Source organism: Camelina sativa, chromosome 18 (genome assembly GCF_030686135.1).
Source record: "Camelina sativa cultivar CO46 ecotype springtype chromosome 18, ASM3068613v1".
Taxonomy (NCBI): Eukaryota; Viridiplantae; Streptophyta; class Magnoliopsida; order Brassicales; family Brassicaceae; genus Camelina; species Camelina sativa.
The window spans coordinates 13,797,665-13,820,777 of NC_141897.1; the positions used below are offsets into that span (position 1 = coordinate 13,797,665).

The 23,113-nt window shown below is 36.9% G+C and overlaps 4 protein-coding genes and 1 pseudogene across 4 annotated transcripts; 4 read left to right on the forward strand and 1 right to left on the reverse strand.

Annotated features, from left to right (window-relative positions):
• Positions 1-1,094: 1,094 nt before the first annotated feature.
• LOC147922890 (KDEL-tailed cysteine endopeptidase CEP1) lies at positions 1,095-2,857 on the forward strand. Its single transcript, XM_087497467.1, has 3 exons — positions 1,095-1,869; positions 1,958-2,334; positions 2,423-2,857. The coding sequence occupies exons 1-3, from the start codon at positions 1,425-1,427 to the stop codon at positions 2,687-2,689; spliced, it is 1,089 nt and encodes a 362-aa protein (XP_087353593.1). The 5' UTR covers positions 1,095-1,424; the 3' UTR covers positions 2,690-2,857.
• A 485-nt stretch (positions 2,858-3,342) lies between these two features.
• LOC104761017 (pentatricopeptide repeat-containing protein At5g50280, chloroplastic) lies at positions 3,343-5,972 on the forward strand. Its single transcript, XM_010484035.3, has 2 exons — positions 3,343-4,395; positions 4,503-5,972. The coding sequence occupies exons 1-2, from the start codon at positions 3,536-3,538 to the stop codon at positions 5,809-5,811; spliced, it is 2,169 nt and encodes a 722-aa protein (XP_010482337.1). The 5' UTR covers positions 3,343-3,535; the 3' UTR covers positions 5,812-5,972.
• Positions 5,973-6,088: 116 nt separating this feature from the next.
• On the forward strand, positions 6,089-7,888 carry LOC104761016 (uncharacterized). Its single transcript, XM_087497468.1, has 4 exons — positions 6,089-6,481; positions 6,938-7,348; positions 7,514-7,564; positions 7,651-7,888. Exons 1-4 carry the CDS (start codon positions 6,244-6,246, stop codon positions 7,701-7,703), a joined length of 753 nt encoding a protein of 250 aa, XP_087353594.1. The 5' UTR covers positions 6,089-6,243; the 3' UTR covers positions 7,704-7,888.
• A 3,017-nt stretch (positions 7,889-10,905) lies between these two features.
• On the reverse strand, positions 10,906-12,430 carry LOC104763326 (UPF0481 protein At3g47200 pseudogene; annotated as a pseudogene).
• Positions 12,431-19,002: 6,572 nt separating this feature from the next.
• LOC147922891 (KDEL-tailed cysteine endopeptidase CEP2-like) lies at positions 19,003-20,700 on the forward strand. The gene is made up of 4 exons (XM_087497827.1): positions 19,003-19,453; positions 19,740-19,975; positions 20,060-20,194; positions 20,614-20,700. The coding sequence occupies exons 1-4, from the start codon at positions 19,003-19,005 to the stop codon at positions 20,698-20,700; spliced, it is 909 nt and encodes a 302-aa protein (XP_087353953.1).
• The last annotated feature ends 2,413 nt before the right edge of the window (positions 20,701-23,113 follow it).

Genomic DNA, 23,113 nt, shown 5'->3' on the forward strand with positions numbered 1-23,113 from the left:
ATATAGAAGTTGATTGTCACTATATTCGGGATGCCATTCTAGCTGGTATTATTGCCACCACTCATGTTTCTTCCCAACAACAACTCGCAGACATTCTTACTAAGGCATTGGGGCAAAACGAACTTCAGTTTTTTCTTGGCAAGTTGGGCATTCTTGATGTACATGCTCCAACTTGAGGGAGGCTGTTGAAGATATTGCTACTTTATATTACTTACGTACATCGATTAGAGTTTAGTCAATATTTATTTGCCCCATTTTGATCTTTTCCTTTGTAAGCTCTTTTAATTAGGTTTCATCTTCTTCTTGTATAAGTACTGGCTTTTATCGTCTGAATAAGATCAAGAAAACAAAACACAACCTCTGCTTCTTGTCTAAGTTTTAACATAATAAAACGAAACAAACGTTAGAAGCAAACGCAATTCATGAGTCATATGACCCATGACACTGCATCCTCTTGGTTGGTGATGTGATGTGATGTGCGTGTTCGCTGTGTGTGTGTCCGCGTTTATCTTATTTATTTGCTTTTCCCCCAATATCAGTTAAATCACTACACACACTTCCCAGCACTTTCCTAACTTTTTATTTCTGAAATTTAGCATTCATAATCCTCTTTTGACAACATACTCATATTTCTAAAATTTAACATCTCTCTTTAAAAGTCTTTGGACAACAGTTATTGTAATGTCTTTTAGTTGAATGACATAAGTTAGGGAGTAAAAATTGTTGAGTTCAAACTTCAAAGCTTTGTTAAAAGTTAAAACCCAATGACTAAAGATGACTTCTATTTAATCGGCTCCAGAAAACCATAATCTAGAAAATATGGCATACCAAACAACTTTGTTCTCTTATTGAAAAGGAAAGAAAAAAGAAAAATAATGTAAATAGTTAGTCACATACGGCTTTTCCAAATTATCATATGCATACATATTTGTAGAAGTAGAAAAAAATACATAATCACTATAATTAATCATAGTTAGGTTACATCAATAACAGAGTTCCTATTAAAGATAAATCGTTGCGTACAAGTTGTGCTTTGATCAATTATCAGTACACATACGTTGTTCATATGAAAATGTCATTTTACACTTATAATTGAGTCCTTTCATCACCGAATGTTTCCAGAAATAAAATGAAATAGCTTGCTTGCACCACAACATCAACATAAAGTTCAATTATTATAAGTTTGATCTTTATATCTCAATTAATTAATGTATCCTTGTCACCAACCTGAAATCTTTGTTGAATCCCACAAGTAATCCTCTAACACCTTTTTGGTATTTTTAATTACATAACGTCATCACAATACTCTCTCTCATCAACATTTACATTCCCTATATATTAACAGTTTCTCTTTAGTCATTACCATCCACAAAACTCATTCTAAATCAAAAGAACATACGAAAAAGCACCATACAGACGAAAAGATGAAGCGATTCATTGTTCTTGCGCTTTGCATGCTTATGATTCTTGAAACCACAAAAGGTTTAGATTTCCATGACAAAGATGTGGAATCAGAGGACAGCTTGTGGGAGCTATACGAGCGGTGGAGGAGTCACCACACGGTTGCTGCTAGGAGCCTTGAAGAGAAGGCAAAGAGGTTCAACGTGTTCAAGCACAACGTGAAGCACATCCACGAGACCAACAAGAAGGACAAAACTTACAAGCTCAAGCTCAACAAGTTTGGTGACATGACTAGTGAGGAATTTAGGAGAACATATGCTGGTTCAAACATCAAGCATCATAGGATGCTTCAAGGCGAAAGACAGGCAGCAAAGAGCTTCATGTATGCAAATGTAGATACTCTCCCAACCTCCGTTGATTGGAGAAAGAATGGAGCCGTCACTCCTGTCAAAAACCAAGGCCAATGCGGTAAAACTCTTCTTTTCATTGATGCTTCAGTCTAAAAGAAATATGTGAAATTATTACCGACACAAGGTTAGGTTTGTGGTTATTACAGGGAGTTGTTGGGCGTTTTCAACAGTTGTGGCTGTGGAAGGGATCAACCAAATAAGAACTAAAAAGCTGACATCACTATCAGAGCAAGAGCTTGTGGACTGCGATACAAACCAGAACCAAGGATGCAACGGAGGGTTAATGGACCTTGCTTTTGATTTCATAAAGGAGAAAGGAGGACTCACGACCGAGCTAGTGTACCCTTACCAAGCTTCTGATGAAACTTGTGACACAAAGAAAGAAAATGCTCCGGTGGTTTCAATCGACGGACACGAAGATGTTCCGAAGAACAGCGAGGATGATCTAATGAAAGCTGTTGCTAATCAACCTGTCTCTGTTGCTATTGATGCTGGAGGCTCAGACTTTCAATTCTACTCCGAGGTAAGATAACTCACAACACACAAACTATAATTTCATTTCAAAACGTATTAATCTTTCTTTGTCTGAACACATGCAACGGTTTCATTAGGGAGTGTTTACGGGACGATGTGGAACAGAGCTAAACCATGGAGTTGCGGTCGTAGGCTATGGAACAACTATAGACGGAACAAAGTATTGGATCGTGAAGAACTCATGGGGAGAGGAATGGGGAGAGAAAGGATACATAAGAATGGAAAGAGGTATCCGTAATAAAGAAGGACTTTGTGGTATTGCAATGGAGGCTTCTTACCCTCTCAAGAACTCCAACACTAATCCTACTAGACTTTCCTCGGACTCGCTTAAAGATGAACTCTAAAGCTCTTTAATCTTTATATTATAAAAGAAAATAATAAGTTTGATCATTGTTTGTTTTTTTTAGATTTCTTTATTTATAGGATATTATGTGTTTTTCAATGTACGTATGTATGAAGTTGATGGGAACCTTTTGAATTCATCAATGATTAAATATATGGTTTTTATGTTAGTTTCTAAAACCAAAAGAACACACAAGCTAAGGCTTTTTGGCAGAAAATAAGTTAAGTCGGTGATAAAATGAAGTTTCTTTTGATAAAGTAAAGTGAAACAAACCTTTTTTCATCTTTATGCCAACTCATATTAGATAAATGAGAGAGATAGATTACCAAGCTACTCAGATACAAACACATAGAAGGAAGAAGATACTACACCACACAAACAACAGGGATTAGTTTTGCTAAGTTATCTAAGTATCTTCTATTGTTTACACGTTTTTATGAAGACTATTTCGTTATTCACTTATCTATAGATGTGTGACTATTGTTTTTATTGCAGTTTCTGTTCATGTTCTAACCAATATAATTCATAAATGAGTAACACAAGCCTAACCAATGATATTAATCAAGCTTCATTTAAGTCAACAATTATGTGAAAATGAAAAGAAAAAAATTGTGAGATGATTTGTAAAGCTATGAAATTTCAGAACAAATGAACAAATTTTTCAGGACAAATGGCTAATTTGTATATAATGTTTTAGAAACTTTGCACACAGTCTTAGACTTTGTGTGATTAAAAGTAAAAAAGAAAAATTACCACAGCTAAACCAAAAGTCCAAAACAGAGTAGTAGTAGTAAAACCCTTTCTTTTGCAAAATATTATTACTTGGCTTGAAGGTTGAAGCTGAGCCATGTCCATGGCGTATTCTTCTCTTGCGACCCAATCCTTTTATTCTTCAATTCCGTTATCTCACCGAGTTCACTTCCCTGAACCTTATCTTCTTCTTCGCTCTTCACTCTATCGAAAAACCCTTTCTCTCTCTGCTACTTCCCCTTCGTCGTCATCTTCTTCTTCCATTTTCCTCTCCTGCTTCGATGAACCCTCACCAGATAGTGTTCAACAACCAGACAATTCGACAAATATTATCAGAGAAGATGAAGTTGATGAAGAAGAAGAAGGAGATGAGTTCACAGACCCAATTCTTAAATTCTTCAAGTCACGAACTTTAACATCAGAACCAACCGAAGACCCAGCTCGTGAATCCAAATTCTCCCTCCAGAAGAATCGTCGAACGTCCTGGCACTTGGCTTCAGACTTCGCTGACTCTGGAACTGAAATAGAGTCCGAGCTTGAGGAATCAGTCTTTGCGGCAAATCAACAAACACCTGGTGTGCTGCTTACTCCGTTTGAAAATGGCATCGTCGCTGGGGAAATCTTGGAACTTGCTAAGAATTTGAAAGAGAATCAAACTCTAGGAGAGATGTTATCAGGTTTTGAGAAAAGGTTTAGTGATGCAGAGTGTGTAGATGCATTGGTGATGTTGGGTGAATCTGGTTTTGTTAAGAGTTGTTTGTATTTCTATGAATGGATGAGTTTGCAAGAACCTTCTCTTGCTTCGCCTCGTGCTTGCTCTGTGTTGTTTACATTGCTAGGTAGACAAGGAATGGCTGATAAGATTCTGCTTCTGCTAAGTAATTTACCAGACAAGGATGAGTTTAGAGATGTTCGTCTCTACAATGCCGCCATTTCTGGTCTTTCAGCTTCTCAAAGGTATCACCTTTTGTCCTCTTTGCACCATGATTTAGCTCAGGAGAATGTAAAGTTGTAGTCTTTGGTCCAGCTTTAGTCTAATGTTGTAGTTGGTGATCTCTTGTTAGGTATGGTGATGCTTTGGAAGTGTATGAAGCTATGGATAAGATCAATGTGTATCCGGACAATGTTACTTGTGCTATAATGATAACTACCATGAGGAAAGCAGGAAGAAGTGCGAAAGAAGTTTGGGAGATATTTGAGAAGATGAGCAAGAAAGGTGTGAAGTGGAGTCTGGATGTTTTTGGTGGCCTTGTGAAATCGTTTTGTGATGAAGGGCTAAAAGAAGAAGCTCTTGTGATCCAAACAGAGATGGAGAAGAAAGGTATTCGTTCAAACACGATTGTGTATAATACGCTGATGGATGCTTACAACAAATCCAACCACATAGAAGAAGTGGAAGGTCTTTTTGCTGAAATGAAAGCTAAAGGCTTGAAGCCTACAGCTGCAACTTATAATATTCTCATGGATGCTTATGCTAGAAGGATGCAGCCTGATATTGTAGAGACACTTCTGAGGGAGATGGAGGATTTAGGTTTAGGTCCAGATGTGAAAGCGTACACGTGTTTGATTAGTGCGTATGGGAGGACAAAGAAGATGAGTGATATGGCTGCTGATGCTTTCCTGCGGATGAAGAAAGTAGGTTTGAGACCTTCGTCACATTCTTACACAGCTCTTATTCATGCTTACTCGGTCAGTGGTTGGCACGAAAAAGCTTATGCTTCCTTTGAAGAGATGTGTAAAGAAGGGATTAAACCGTCTGTTGAAACATACACATCACTTCTCGATGCATTCAGACGATCTGGTGACACTGCAAAGCTGATGGAAATTTGGAAACTAATGCTGAGAGAAAAAATTAAAGGGACACGGATAACATATAACACTCTTCTTGATGGATTTGCCAAGCAAGGACACTACATCGAAGCAAGGGATGTTGTTTCTGAGTTTGGTAAAATGGGTTTGCAGCCAAGTGTTTTGACTTACAATATGCTGATGAATGCGTACGCACGGGGAGGACAAGATGCGAAATTGCCACAGCTGTTAAAGGAAATGGCTGCTCTTAACTTAAAACCTGATTCCATCACATATTCAACCATGATCTACGCGTTTGTTCGTGTTCGAGATTTCAAAAGGGCATTCTTTTACCACAAGATGATGGTTAAAAGCGGGCAAGTACCAGACCCGAGGTCCTATGAGAAACTTAGGGCGATTCTTGAAGACAAGGCAAAGACAAAGAACAGAAAAGATAAAACTGCCATACTTGGTATAATTAATAGTAAATTTGGTCGGGTTAAAGCTAGGACGAAAGGGAAGAAGGATGAGTTCTGGAAATACAAAAAGAACAGAACTACTTCTCCTGATCCTCGCCGATCTTGAGCCTGAAAGCTATATAAATGCTTTAGTGGTATATAGTGAGAAGGCTCAAGCTATACAAATGTAGCTGTATGCAATATATTCTGTTATTTGTATCTTATTTTATTTTGTTCCTAGGAGACACTTTGGTCATATGTAGTAAAAAGTGCAGACGTTTAGCTTTATTGTTCGGACAAGCAAAGAATCTCTTAAGCTGCAAGCAATCTTCAGATATAACTCTATACTCTCTGCATCAAAGATCACACACATCACTCTCTTGTAAACAGACCCAATAAAGAAAATGAAAATCTTGATCTTGATTCTATCCTCTCTGGCACTCATAGAGCTTTGCATTGTGGATGCATGCCGATCATACTGTGGAAACATAACCATTGACTATCCGTTGGAATCCGAAATGGATGTGGGCATCCAGGGTATAGAGATCTCTTGTTTTGTATGAACGATGTCTTGATGTTTCACATAAGGTCAGGTTCTTATAGAGTGTTGGACATCGATTACGCATATCAGTCCATAACACTGCATGATCCTCACATGTCGACCTGCCAAACCATCGTGCTCGGCGGCAAAGGCAATGGCTTTGAAGCTGAGGATTGGAGAGCTCCTTATTTCAATCCTACCTCTGATAATGTCTTTATGTTGATTGGATGTTCTCCTAAATCTCCTATATTTCAAGGTTAGTAAGTTACTACAACAAACACTTCAGGAAAAAAAACAACTAAGATATTGAATTTTAATTTATTTAAGTTTCAACTTAGGCTAGACAACTTTTGAAAATTAGTTTGGATTCTTCATAAAAACAACTTAGCATTAGATTTTGATTTCTTTGCAATCTTATAATCCGATTTAGAATTTGAGTTCGTTTTATTTGTTGGATTTTCGGTTAATCGGTTTGATTTATTATTATTATTACTGAATAATTTAATTATGAGGAATACTATTATTACATTAATTAATATGATTACATATACTTTTCATACATAGGTAACTGAAAAATTATTATATCTTTTTCCATATACCAAAATTCAGTTTGGATTATGATTTTTTTTTTAAAAACTTAAACCAATCCGATTATTAACACTCGGAGTCCGGTTTAATTTGGTTCTTTCTCCGGTTAAATGCTGGTTTATAGGCTTCCCGGAAAAGAAAGTGCCATGCCGCAACATCTCAGGAATGAGCTGCGAAGAATACATGTCATGTCCAGCTTGGGACATGGTCGGATACAGACAACCGGGTATACATTCCCGGTCAGGTCCACCCATGTGTTGTGCGGTCGGGTTTGAGTCCGTAAAAGCGATTAATCTAAGTAAGTTAGAGTGTGAAGGATACAGTAGTGCGTATAATCTCGCACCCTTGAAGCTTAGAGGACCGTCTGATTGGGCTTACGGTATACGTGTCAAGTACGAGCTACAAGGAAGTGATGCGTTTTGTCGTGCATGTGTTGCAACTTCTGGGACTTGTGGTTACGAATCTGCTGATGGTGGAGGGCTTAGGCATGTTTGTATGTGTGACAACCACAATTCCACTACAAACTGTGATTCAGGTCAGTATCGTATCATCAGTTCTTTTGTACTAAAAAGTTAAATAGTTTTATACTACAGATTAGGTCCAGTGAACCGGTTTAGCGTTTAGACCAAATTTTCTAAACAATTGGTTCACTAATTTAATTGAAAAGTTGATGATTTTCTTTGTTTATGTATGTGTGTAGTTATAACACCATCCGGTACATCATCACAATATCAACTAAAAACTTTTGGATGTAAGTTTCAAAATGCATTTACGTGTACTTTTATTTTATTACAAATTTATTTCATCTTAGTTTTAAATTAATTTTTCTTTTTGCAGCACTGATCATCTACTTCATAACTATGAGCATAGGCTTTCAAAGAAGACAATGAGTACCCATCATTTATAAAAATCGTACTAAGCTTCCAATTTTACTTTTACTTTTACTTTATTCTTCACGTTTGCTAGTTTCATTACATGAAATTATTATTATGTAACGTTTTGTGTATACTTCCACAAAATTTTGACATTGTATACCAAATTTGCAGCCTCAATAAAATGTTGCTTCAGAAGTAGATCTTTGGTATTGGTTGTAAAAGAGAATCAATACTCTATTCGTGTTACACAACTTTATTCATGTTTCTCGTAAATTACATAAACTAATTACAATCTTTGGGATGATTAGAAAATCCATTAATTATTGCAAAACAACTAGAATGACTCAAATTAAGAGTTTAGTTACTAAACTAACTCCTAAAATGTGAGGGTTAGATGAGTTATTTTTTTGCCTAAAATACCTTTTTTCTTTTGTTAGGAAAATGTTAAATTTACCCTCCCAGCAATTTTTTTTTTTAAAATCAAAAGATTTTCAAAAGTCTGTCGGATTAATTGTGACAAATTTGTTTGTAAACAACAAATTTGTTTTTGCATGACAAATTTTTTATAACAGTCTCAGTTTGGATTACAGTTTTTTTAACGATAGTTACGACATATTTATAATTAATGGCAGATTTATTTTTCACGACAGAATTATTTATAAGACAACACAGACTTTCATAATATATGACAGATTTGATATAATGTCTGGCAGTTTTATATTTCACAATTATTTTCTTCATAAAAAATCTTTCGTAACGTGACAAATTATTTTACAAAAAAACAATTAGTTTTAACATCTAGTGATAGCATATTTGTTTTAGGTTATGACAGACTTTTTTTATTTAAACAAATTTTTTTTCTTTGATAAAAGATTTATTAACGTTTTATAAAAATTGCTAAAGTGACCTACGTGAAGACCATATGTTATGACAGATTTATTTATGTTATGACAGACTTTTTTTGCTTCCAAAAATCTAGTTTTTGATAACAAATTTATTAAATGTACAATGTAAATATAGTGACAACAGATTTGTTTTAAGTTATAGTTTTCAAATCTTATTTTTGTGCATTATATTTTTTATAATTCATATTTTAAATAATATTTTGAAATATCATATATCTAAAGCATATTTTTCTACATTCAAATTTTTCTAAATCATATTTTTTCAAAAAAAGTAAAATCAAATTTTTATACATAATGTTATATTTTCATAAATTATATTTTAATATTATTTTTATTTTTTAGTTATATTTTGATACGTTATATTTTTATAAATTTTGTTAATTTTTTGTTTTTCTACATACAAATTGTGTCATTCTAATAAGTGGATAAGATGGAACTGGTGTATTTTCACTTAATTATTAACAAATGTTAGCTGGATTAAACTTACAACATTTTGTTAAACGGTGCATTACGTTGAGAATTTTTATTAGATGAGTTATTCGGGAAATGAAAAACAATTCATGTTTTTTTCTTCTAAAGAAAACATATTGACATGATTTTTGGTACTTTTCCCGTAACAAAAAAAAAAAAAAAAAACACAAACACAAACTGTCCGAGTTTTCTCTGCGCTTACAAGTTGGGTAAAATGGTAATGAATAATGTATTTAATTTCACCCGGCAAAGTTCAAGGACGGCCAGTGAACATATAGATGCTCGACCAACGATTTAGATGGTCCTCGTTGTTCTCGGAGGAGCTTGACTAACGAGAAATTTGGTTTAAAAAATAACATTACATTCAGAAGAAAAGAAAGTATTGCAATTCATAACCAAAGTTTGACATTGGTCCGATAAGTGATAATCTATACGGCTCGTTGATTGTGTGAATTGAAGGATATTTAGCTTAATTAGTTAGATTCTTGATTCATCTATATTATTATTTTTGAGGTACATTTTGGGTTATGCTCTTGAAGTTTTTGTTATTTAATTTGTTTTATTTACAACATTAACTCCTAACTATTTTCCTAAAATAACAATTCCTGGAAACTCATTTAATGAAACTATTTAAATCGACCTAATTTGATACATTTATTGCCACAAATAGCTTGACAACATCTATACATTTTGATTTTTCCAAAAACAACTCTAAGCATTAAATTTTTAATCCCATAAAAATTTTCAAACCTATTTTAATAGATCTTTAAAGACTGTATGATCTCTTAAATTTAAATAACATAGCCGAGTTTGAGTAACAAATGATTACAATCGTAATAATTATTATAATGTTAATAATGTTCATAAAAACGATAACCCAACTTTAGAAACTCAATAATCGGGTATATTTAACTTTAACATCAAGAAAAATATTTAATATAATTAGTACCGTGTTAAGAAACTGTATATTATTCTGCGATAATGTTATCAACTCAAATATGAAAACACTAAAATCTCTCTTTTATTACTACGGATCATAAATTCCTTGCTCATCAAGCATTTTCCATGTATAAATATCAACTTCACAAACGAAACACAACACACAACCAAAACCACTAATATGACGGTTTTGAAACACGGGTTAAACCACTAATATGACGGTTTGTTGTTATATAGTGGGACATGTCATTAACATGACGGTTTGAATTAACATTAGTATAAATATGAAATATTATTAATGCGGTTTTGAAACACGGGTTAAATCTTCCTTTAATTATTTGGTCAATACCACTAATATAAGAATATTAGACATATTAAATCAGGATAATTTAACTAAAATTTTGTAAAACGATTAAATCATTGGTAAAATTGTGACTTAATCCGACAATAGCTTATAAATTACATATTTATGTCCCCTATTATTGTTCTAATAATTGACAATCCAAACAAGATTATTATTTAATTAAACAAAACAAAATAAATATATATAAAAAATGTTATTATTTTTTAAAAAATTTACACCGCACGTTAAAATTGAATGCCCAAAGCAAGATATATTGGAGAACATCTCTCACGACTCTTTTTATAAAATGCAAACCCAAGTTTATAATTAATATGCTAAAAGCCACACAGGGCTTTGAATCATAAACAAAAGTTACAAAAACCATTCCCAATTACCAGACGTGAATTAAGAAAAGTACTTGAAAACAAATGGAAAACCACAAGAAACAGACCCATCGAATCATACACGTAGTAGTCCATACACAAGCTAGTCAAGATGCGCTGCATGGAACACACACACAACAATTAAACAACATGACACAAAAATCCAAGAACATTAATCAACCTTGTTTGTTACCGCTTTTTAAAGCAAAAGCTGCCAAGACCACTTGAGCTACCGTAAGCAGAAGAATAGCTAAAGCGGCTAACTTTGATAGAGCAATCCATAGAGAACCCACGTAAGTTTGCTTGAAACTTGCCCACCACACAGTACAACCATTCGAAGAATACTCGTCTACATCCTTGATTACATCAGCCAAGTAGCTATTTTCGTCATCAAACACGTAATCCTTTAAGATTCACTTGAAAAATCGAGACACACCATCTTGATCTGTTCCGAGATAGTTCTGTATGATCCCTTTCTCAGCAAGATATGATGCATCTCTCTCACTGTTAATAAGGCAGCCCATGAACATAGCGTAGCTTGTTATCTCGGTTGTTGACTTTGCATGGAACTGCTCAAATGCAATGCAATTTAACAAAAAAACGCTGATAAAATCATCCAGGATTACTTCTGGAATTTGAAGCACGCCATTCTTGAAACTTATATCCAATAATGTCCGCGCACCCTTCTTGACCTCAAATTTAATGCCACGTTTACGAAGCTTGTTCACTGGCAATGTTAACCTAGTCTGAAGTGCAATGGCAGCATTGTTGTCTCCTTCAACTGGAATTGTAACACTAGTAGATTGAGGAGGTTGAATGGGAATGGCAGCATTGTTGTCTCCTTCAGCTGGAGGTTGAATGAGAATCAAAGTCTGACGGATCATATCAAGAAGATGCTTTGCTTTAAATTTGGGGTGTTTCTTTACCAAAGATCGCTCTCCAACTTTAAAGGAACCGTTGAAGAACTTAAGAGCGATTTCTTGTAAATCACTTGGCTGCAAAAAATTTGCTGTGTCTAGTAGAGTCTGTAGAACAACCAGTGGAATCTGATTTCCTAGAAGAAGAAGATCTCTCCTAATAGATGGAAGAGCCCACGGCATACTAAAAATTGCATTTTCCTCTGGGATTTTTTCTGCATCATTAGTTAGGAACAATACGAGAAGAAAACAACCATCAAGAACCATCATGTTGATTAGAGCTTCATTATCATGACCATCTTGATCATATAAAGATCCAGAAGGATCTTTTTTTTTTCTTTCTTTTTTTTGACACCGCTCCAGAAAGATCTAAATATGATTTTTTAATCTCGTTTTTCTTGAGTGCCAATCCTTTATATAGTGCCTCTTCGTTCACACCACTTCCTGTAGTCTTTATAAACAATTCCTTAAATTCTTCTTTTTGCCCTTCAATCCAATTTAGTTGTTGATTTCCGCGATAGTAAGGGCCTATGGCCACTACTGTGGGTTGATAGCCATATGCATTGTGGTTGTTGTGAGTGAGACACTTAGGGATCTTGAAGATGCAATAAGGTGAATCCCCAGAAGTCCGCTTCTGATGAATTAGGAAGAGAATCAAGCATCAGACTTTTTAAAACCTTTTTTAATAAGATGAATGAATGGATGGCGCCTGATGAGGGCCTTAAAATAATGTTCTCTTGTTTAGCGTCGTTGGCCGGACGATCCATCTTTTCCTTACCTGCATATATAAGAAAATATAAAAATCATTGCCTCCAAAATGTGAAAAAGAATTAAAAACACACAAGCATATTGGTGGCCAAATGCAAAATTAGCTCATGAAGAATAGCAATCCCAAATCAATATGTTGTGTTTATTAATGTTTCAAATATTAATTTACAAAAGTTACTATTTAAACCATACCTGTTTATTAGTATAAAGATTATCTGTGTGAAGAACACATCGATCGTTGGAATATTTCAGCTTGAAAACAAGAGATCGAGAGAAGACTAGGTTCAAACAAGATATAAGCAGTTTGGTTTAATTATATATAGATATAGATGCTCTCCGGTCTCGATCTTTCACGTTATCACATACTAGCACTTGTTTAATACTATTTAAGAGAGTCATTGCGAACTGCTACTATTTTTCTTTTTTTCATCAATGAATTGACAAATCCAGATCCATAGCTACTTCCTACTACGTCTTAGCACTCTATGTCTTAGCACGAACCTCCAATATTCATCTTTCCAAATTGTTTTAAAAATGGGTAATTCTTTCTTTCCTATTATTAGTTGAGTGGAACGAACATAATCGATGAGGATGAAGATGGTAGAGAAGAGAGGAGGAAGATAAGAATGGAAAGTGATTCTGTTATTCACAATTAATGTATGATATAAAGGTTATATACAAGTAAAGCTTATCCGACACAAACCGGTTATTTACATAACCATGATTAAACCATCATATATCTAATATTCCTCCTCAAGATGGAGTGTATATGTTAATAACACCCATCTTGCGAATGAGTCTCAAGAACTGTGTAGGAAACAATGGTTTAGTGAAAACATCAACTAGTTGGTGTTCAGTGCCGACATGAAGTGTCTTGATGATCCCCAACTGAACCTTTTCTCGCACAATGTGGCAATCCATTTCCAGATGTTTAGTCCATTCATGGAACACCAAATTGTTAGCTATATGGAGAGCAGCTGTGTTATCACAGTAAAGTGTAGAAGCTTTAGAGATATCAACCCATAAATCAACCATAAGCTTCCTTATCCAAAGAATTTCTTTCACGGCTGCAGCCATAGACCGATACTCCGATTCCGCAAAGGACATGGAGACTGTGTCTTGTTTATTTGACTTCCAAGAGACCAATGATGGACCAATAAAAGTACAAATGCCAAAAACAGAACGTCTGCTATCCGTGCATCTGCCCCAGTCCGCGTCTGCAAAAGCTTTCAGTCGAAAATCGGAAGTAGCAGAGTAAAACATACCTTGACCAACTGTGCCTTTAAGATAATGTAGAACTTTATACACAGCATTCAGATGAGGTTGTCTCGGAGCTGATGTAAATTGACAAAGCTTGTGTACTGCAAAAGTGATGTCAGGTCGGGTAAAAGTCAGATACATGAGTTTGCCAACCAGTCTTCGATATTGTTCCACATTTGCCAATAATGTCCCAGTTTCCCCATTCAATACATCACTAGGATCCATGGGAATAGGAGACGGACAACATCCTAAGAGACCAGTTTCATCCAACAAGTCCAGGACATACTTCCTCTTGACAAATGGAAATTCCTGCAGAAGTCCTTGCAACCTCAAGCCCCAAGAAATATTTAAGAGGACCCAATTCTCTCAGCTTAAACGTTTCCTTCAAGGCAGCAGTGAGAGAGGCAGTGGCGAGAGAAGAGTTACTAGCGATGATAATATCATCTACATACACCAGGACTGCCATATCAACATCTCCTGACCGCCTTGTGAAAAGGGTATCATCACCAGAACCACCCTTGAAACCCAGAGAAAGTAAAGACTGTCTCGATGCTTGCTTGAGGCCATAGATAGACTTTTGGAGTTTGCAAACAACATTTGGTGGAAAAGATTCCCCCTGTTTTGGAGCATAACCGGGTGGTAGAACCATATAAATTTCTTCCTTCAAATCTCCATTAAGAAAAGCATTAGAAACATCAAGCTGATCTAAAAACCACTTTCTGGGAGCTGCAACTGCAAGAAGGAACTTGACTGTGGCAATTCTTGCAACTAGAGAGAAGGTTTCCACATAGTCAAGGCCCTCTCGTTGAGTATAATCCTTGGCTACTAAGCGAGCCTTGTAACGCTCAAGACTGCCATCTGCATGGAGTTTCACCGAATACACCCATTTACATCCGACATGCTTTTTACCCGGAGGCAAAGAACAGACAAACCACGTGTGTGTCCTTTCCATAGCCCCTATCTCAGTCTCCATAGCATCACAAAATACCTTAATCTTACTAGCTTGATGATAACTAGTAGGAGTAGGATACTTTGTGAAAGCATTGATATAAACACAAAAGGGGTCTGAGAGATTGGAGTAAGACAAAACCTGTGAGATAGGATGAACTGTAGATTCTTGTAAAGAGTTGCACTGATAGTCTTGAAGATAACCCGGAGGTCGTGAAACTCGTTTTCTTGGAATTGTCTCAACAACCTCAGTCACTGATTCCCCCTCACTAATTGATTCCCCCTCACGTACAGTGCCAGAAGACTCTCCTCTAGTACCAACACTTGTACTCAAATGGGGAAAGAACCGTGTGGCATCATTGGTGGGTTGCGTGTTCTGAAAAGGGAAGATATCTTCAAAGAATTTCACATTCCTGGAAATAAAAAAAACATTACTCTAAATATCCATCAGTTTGTAACCTTTATAACCTGATGGATATCCCAAAAACACGCAAGCTCTGGCTCTATCTTCAAATTTTGTTCTTTGTTTCGGAGAAGTGCTCGCGTAGCATAGACAACCGAAGGTTCTCAAATCGGTGTATTATGGTGTCTTACTTGTGAGCTTCTCATACGGTGTTTTGTTGTCCAATAGTGGATAAGGTGTTCTGTTGATAAGAAACATGACAGTCAAAATACAATCGCCCCACAACGATAAAGGAAGATTGGATTGGAAAAGAAGAGCACGAGCGACATTCTAAATGTGTTGGTGCTTCCTTTCAACGACGGAGTTCTGCTCTGGAGTCTCTCGACAAGAATGGTAAGCTACAATCCCTTTGTTGCGATAAAGATCAGCAAACTTTAGCTCCGGAGCATTATCCGACCTTACACTGCGAACCTTCTTATCAAACTGAGTCTCCACCATTTGTAAGAAATCAGGAAATAATTTCAACACATCACTCTTCAACTTGAGCAAGTAAATCCAAGTTACTCTGCTATGATCATCTACTATCGTCAAAAAACATTTAAACCCTTCCACTATTTGTTCTGAAAACGGTCCCCAAACATCGATATGGAACATATCAAAAGGTACAGAACAAAAATTGTTTCTATTAGAATATGGCAATTTCTTCTGTTTTGCTCGTTGACAAATATCACAATGTATAACCCCTTTATTCCTTTGTTTAGAAATGCCAAGAACGTCTGTAATCATATCAATCTGAGAAAAAGAAGTGTGACCAAGTCTCTTATGCCAAACAGCAGAGTCTATTACAGCATTCAAACTACAAGAATATAGTTGTCTTGAATCTGCAGGATCTTCAACGTCCAACAAGTAAAGATTAGCAATCCTTCTACCTCTTCCAATCATCAATCCCTTGATAGGATCATGTATCAAGCAAGAACTAGGATCAAAGATAACACAAGAACCAAGGTCTGTAGTCAGCGAACTTATATTGAGAAGATTCAACCTGAATTCCGGTATATACAGAACATTCCTCAAACTGATAGAACCATTGATCACCACTGTACCAATACCAGCTACCATAACTAAACTGCCATTGGGAAGATTAACATGTTGACGAATAGACATATCAAGATCATCAAATAAACTCCTATCATGACTGACATGATGAGTGGCACCAGAATCAATAATCCATGATCTTTTATTTGTCACACATTGAGCAACAATCAATATCCCAATAAAGCAATAGGTAGAATTAGAGAAGAGAATACCAGAAGGTGAAGCGTCGATCATCGGTGTTGGTGTGGTCTGAGAGGTTGACTGAGGAACAAGGTGGGAGTTGAAATACGCAATGAAGTTCTGCAACTGGTCTTTAGACAAGTTTCCAATCAAACTCTCTGAACCATCATATTTCTTGTCAGTAGCACCAATCGTAGCAGAAACTTGGGCTGTAACAGCAGGAGACAGACCATACGATTGAGAAGACTGAGAAGATGCAAATTGTTGCTTCCTAGGCTTCCATCCAGGTGGATAATTGTGTAACTTGTTGCAACGATCCACAACGTGGCCAGTAAAACCACAATGAGAGCAAATCGGTTTATCCTTCTTATGAGACTGATATGCAGCATTAACAGATCCAACAGAGGCAGGAGGGACAATGGCATTCATCACTCCAGGATGTGGCACAACATTCCCAACCTGAAAAGCAGCTGGTACAACAGTGACCCCAAATTGTTTCTGACTATCATCTTGATTTAGGATGTTGTAAACTTCAGCAATATCAGGTAGAGGCTTCTTTATGATGATTTGACCTCTGATGATAGAGTAAGACTCGTTTAAACCAGCCAAAAACTTAGTGAGCCGTCCTCTATCAACCTTCGCCTGAAAATTGTGTTTGCTCACACAGTTGAAAGAACGACAACACAAACATGATTCAGTAGGTTCACTGCCATCAAGCTGATCCCATAGAGTTTTCAAAGCAGTGTAATAGCTTGACAAGTCCATGGAACCCTGACGCAGATCTTGAATCTGCTGAATCAAATGGAAGGTTTTTGGCAAGTTTGTCATATGAAACCTATTGTGCAGATCTTTCCATACCATAGTAGCATCATCAAAGTTCAAAATACTACCATAGATCTGCTTAGAAACAGCATTCAACATCCAGGATTTTACCATACTGTTGCATCTAGACCAGATCCGAAAGATAGGATTACCTTCATCCGGACGAGGAAGAGAACCATCGATGAAAGCGAGTTTGTTCTTTGCATCAAGAGCAATCTTCATCGCAGAGCACCAGTGGTTGTAGTTCGTACCATCAAGACGATCCGCAACAAGAGAGAGGCCAGGATGATCGGCGCTGTGAAGAAAAAACGGTGAGTGTGGACTATCCACAATATCGATCTCAGAAACGGAGGTGATCGGAACACCCCGAGCTGGATCTGCCATAATCGAAGAGAGAGAGCTCATCGGAGCTTTCGATTTTGAAGCAGAACTCCCAGCACCGGTGGATTTACCCAGACGACGAGTACTTTTCCGAATCGGAACTCCCATATCGACACAAACAACCACACAACAAATCACCAACAATAAAACGATCAGAGTAAAGAGAAAACAAAAATCTGAGCTAAGCGTATAGCTCTGATACCATATTAGTTGAGTGGAACGAACAGAATCGATGAGGATGAAGATGGTAGAGAAGAGAGAAGGAAAATAAGAATGGAAAGTGATTCTGTTATTCACAATTAATATATGATACAAAGGTTATATACAAATAAAGCTTATCCGGTACAAACCGGTTATTTACATAACCATGATTAAACCATCATATATCTAATACCTATATCTATATAACTGTAAAGTTTTTAAAAACATGCCTAATAATATAGGCATATATTGGTTTATTAATGATTTAGTTATGATTTAGCTTCAAATTTTATTTGATTATCATTTTTATTAGATTTCGGTTTATATTTATTTGATATTTTAAGGCACATATTTTTTTTAAATCAATATGCAGATTTTGAATTTTGGTGTTGATCTAATAACGACTCTCATACAAATAATTAGGTTCTAAATTAAAAAAAGTAACATTAGACCTGCATATGCATTTTGATATCTTTAAATTTAAATAAATTTTCATATAGGACATCGTGAGTCGTGCAACAATTTCTGTATTATCAAGAACAAGTGTGTTAAAAAAAAGCGATTTGATCAAATAAAAATGAGTCGACTACCCATCAAAAAAATTAAAAATTAATGCATGTTCTCACAATTTTTAGTATATTTGTTTTATTTTTCTTGTCAACTATGGTTGATCTCTTCGTAATACGTGAATTAGGTATCTTCGTAGTACATGATATAGGTAAGAACTCGTCTCATAGATATTTCTTTACGTTTGACAAAAAAAAAAAAAAAAAGATTTTTCTCTACAAAATAGGAGATTTACAAAGTACTTTGGCCTTCAAACACAAAAGAAAAAAAGTAGATTGACATTTCTAATATTCATATAAAAATATAGAAAATTTAGCATTAGAGAAAATGTAGAATAACAATTTGTAAACAGAGGAGTATTTTCCTAAACAGAAACAAAGTTTATTTATATAACCCACGCTCTAGCTGTCTAGCCCGAAAGAATTTGTCTTGTTTCGTATCCGGTTATAAAAACTTATGCAGCAAGTAAATGAATTATTTAATAAAACAGACGTTCATTTTATATTATTCAGAATTTTTTTATTGGTTAAAGTTATGAAGTATATTACGGTCTTTTCGGTTAATATACGTAGGAAATAGGATAAACTGAGACTTAGCTCGCCTTGCTTTCTACAAGCTGTTTGTCAAAGAAAAAGTATTCCTCATAGGCTCATAGCAACTATCTTAACCTATATAAATACATATTTTATATCATTTACTTAAAAACTATCACCTGTAAATTTTTACTAACAATGAATCAGAAGATGAAAAGACTTTTCTTGATCATTTTCTCTTTGCTTCTCATTTTCAATTTTGCTCGGGGATTCAACTTCGAAGAGTTGGATTTAGTGAGCGAAGAGAGCTTATCTAAGTTATACGAGAAGTGGATGGGGCACTACTCTATCGTAAGGGGAACCGATGAGATGGATCGTAGATTGGAGATTTTTAAAGATAATGTGAAGTACGTCCACGATACCATGACCGTACCCTACAACCTTAAGCTCAACAACTTCGCTGACTTGACCTTCGAAGAGTTTTTTGACATGTACGGTAATTGTTATACTTGCGATGGCGAGGAAACGTATGAAAATGTTTCAGGACGGTTCATGCATGAGAACACGGTAGAAGTAGAACTGCCGACGTCTGTTGATTGGAGAAGGGAGGGAGCCGTCACTGGTGCCAAGTCTCAAGGAAAATATTGTCGTAAGTCTTACAACAAAAAATCTCTGAAGAATCTCTCTGTTTTGCTTTCAGTGAAAGAAAAAAAAATAATGTTTTCACTTTCTGGAAACTTGAAGAACAATTCAACAGCTTGAGTGCTTAAGAAAAACAACATATTTTAAGATTTAAAAGCTTTGGATTGTTCAATATGTAATGTATAATAAGAAAAATTGTAAATTAAGCTTAATGTGTCGTCAGACTAGTCTTTGTTGATCGTAAAGATATGTTATTGCAATCTAACTAATTGAGACTACGGGAGCATTACCAGGCAGTTGCTGGGCATTCTCTGTAGTTGCAGCCGTCGAGGGAATCAACAAGATCATTAATAAAAAAGAACTTGTCTCACTGTCGGAACAAGAACTTGTGGACTGTGACAGTAACAATGACGGTTGTAAGCCAGGTGACATAAAAACCGCATTCGAGTTCATCAAGAGAAAAGATGGAATCACAACCGAGAAAAACTACCCTTACAAAGATAGGTTTGACGGTTGCAGTGCCACAAAGGTCCATCAGTAACACTATCTTACACATATCATAGATGACTCAGTTACCGATTATCCATTTGACAGTTATGTTTTTAATGTTCAGAAAGATAATGTGATGATTGATGACTACAAGCGTGTTACCGAAGACAACGAAGCTGCGCTTGCAGCGGCTGTTGCAATCCAACCAGTATCTGTTGTAATCGCGATGGATGATAGAAGATTTGTGCAAAATACTGGGGTAATAGAATACAGAATTGATTTCTTATTTTCAATATATTTGAAATGTCATCTATATGAGAACAGATAGTTACTATTAGAGTAGATATGTATAAGTTTAGGGATCTCTTTGTAAATACATGAACCCTAGTCTCCCTCTGTTAGTATATATATGTCTGTAGCTTCTCTCACATTTGACATATTGAATATACTCATTCCTTATATGGTATTAGAGCACCGATCAAAGCCTAAAACCTAAATTTTTTTTTCTTACGCAACAACCTTCGCCGCCTCTCTTCATCATCCTCCATGACTACATCAAACAATGTTTCTCCCTCAACTAGGGATGTCATCATGACCTCTACGCAGCCTCTCTTCAACTTTAACACCGCCAATGTGACGAAACTCACTGAAAACAATTACCTCATGTGGATCCTGCAGATCCATGCTCTGATTGACGGTTATCAGCTACGACTCCAAGTGACGACGACTGATACTACGACTCCAAGTCCAGACTTTGTCTTCTGAAAATGCCAAGACCAACTTCTATACAGCGCATTACTTGGTGCCATGTCCTCTTCTGTCCAACCTATGGTGTCACGTGCTCAAACCATTGCCGAAGTTTGGGAGACTCTTGCCGAAATGTTTGCCAAACCAAGCCGTGGCCATGTCCAACAGATCAAAGCTTGAACAAAGGGAGGTAAATCTATTGACGAATACGTTTGTGGTCTTGTTGTTCGTTTTGATGAACTTGTTGTCCTTGGTAAACCACTTGACCATGAAGACCAAATTGAGAAAATCCTTGAAGGCCTTCCTGATGATTACAAACCGGTCATTGACCAGATTGAGAGCAAAGATGTCTCTCCCACCATCACCGACGTTCATGAATGACTCCGCAGCCGTGAAGCTCGACTCCTTGCTGCCGCTACCGTACAACAAACTCCGTTTCCTGCTTCTGCAAATCTCGTTCAACATCGCAGTACTCGCCAAAATAACAACAACAATTACAACAGGAACACAATTCGTTTTTCCTCCTCTCAGCCGCGTCCCAACTACGGTAATTGGTCGAACAACTCGCCTTCCTCCAACAACACTCGCTCCAAGCCATACCTTGGCAAGTGTCAAATCTGCAACACTCACGGTCAAAGTGCTCGCCGCTATCCTCAGCTCAACTCGTTTCAATCTTCCTCGCAACGCCAAACCAGTCCCTTCACTCCATGGCAAACTCGAGCTCAAATGGCTGTACTCGACAGTGGAGTGACACATCACATAACCTCTGATCTCAACAACCTCTCCCTTCACCAACCGTACAATGGTGATGATGATCTTGTTATTGCTGATGGCTCCACCATGCCTATATCTCACATCGGTTCAATCTTACTCCCCTCTCAAACTCGCACTTTACTCTTAGACAAAGTTCTATGTGTTCCAAATATTCACAATAGTATTATATCTGTTTACCGCCTTTGTAATGCTAACCAAGTCTCCGTGGAATTCTTTCCTGCATTCTTTCAGGTGAAGAATCTCAGTACGGGGGTCCCGTTACTCCAAGGTCGGACAACTACTGAGCTGTATGTGTGGCCAGTGAAGAATCCCACCGCTGTTGCACTGCTTTCCTCCGCTGGTCCAAAACCGATCCTCTTCTCATGGCACTCTCGCTTAGGCCATCCCTCTCCTCCTATTCTTAATCATATCATTTCCAAACTTTCTCTTCCTATTGCTTCATCTACTCAAACACCTATGTCTTGTTCTGATTGTCTCAGTAATAAAACTCATAAACTTCCTTTTACTCATACTACAATCACATATACTCGCCCACTTGAATACATATATTCCGATGTTTGGACCTCTCCCATACTTTCTCATGAAAATTACAAATATTATCTTGTTCTTGTAGACCACTTCACTAGATACACTTGGTTATATCCTCTTAAACGAAAATCTGATGTCCACAATGTCTTTACCGCCTACAAATCCCTTGTTGAAAACCGCTTCCTAACCCGCATTGGCACCCTCTTTACAGATAATGGGGGCGAGTTTGTGGCCTTACGAAGCTTTCTCTCGTCTCACGGTATCTCCCACCTTACCTCTCCTCCACACACTCCTGAACATAATGGCATCTCTGAGAGGAAGCATCGTCATATTGTGGAAATGGGACTAACGCTTCTCTCCACCGCCTCGGTTCCTAAGGAATATTGGCCATACGCGTTTGCCACTGCTGTGTTCTTAATCAACAGACTTCCAACTCCTGTTCTTGACATGCAATCACCCTTTCAGAAGCTATTCACTGTGGCACCACACTATGATAAGCTCTGTGTATTTGGCTGCCTATGTTTTCCTTGGCTGAGGCCGTATGCTCAACACAAGCTTGCAGACCGCTCTCAACGGTGTGTTTTTCTTGGCTATTCTACTACTCAAAGTGCTTATTATTGCCTTCATACACTGACTAGACATTTGTACACCTCCCGCCATGTTCAATTTTATGAACACACTTTCCCGTTCTGTGACTTGTCCCACACGCCACAAGTTGTAACATTTACTCCTACTCTGCTGTCACCACAACCGTCGTCGGTCTTACCTTCCACGTTGCCGGCTTCTACACCTCCATCTGCTACACCTCCTACTGCTCCCCCTAATCCTGAACGTGATATCCGGTTTACGTATCAACGACATCCTAAACCTACAGCCCCAAATCCACCAGGCCTCTCAATGCAACATGAAGCCCCACACACTGGTCCCATATAGCTGACACCAACGTTGTCTCCGTCTTCGAGTTTGGGACCCCACGACTCTGACCTTCACCCTCGCTCATCGTCGCCGGCTCAATTATCGTCCTCTAACTCTTTCTCTTCTTCTTCTCCTTCTTCTTTGTCGAACTCGGAGCCTACTGCTCCACGGGAAAATGAGACGAGACCTACATCTCAGCCTAACCCTCTCTCCA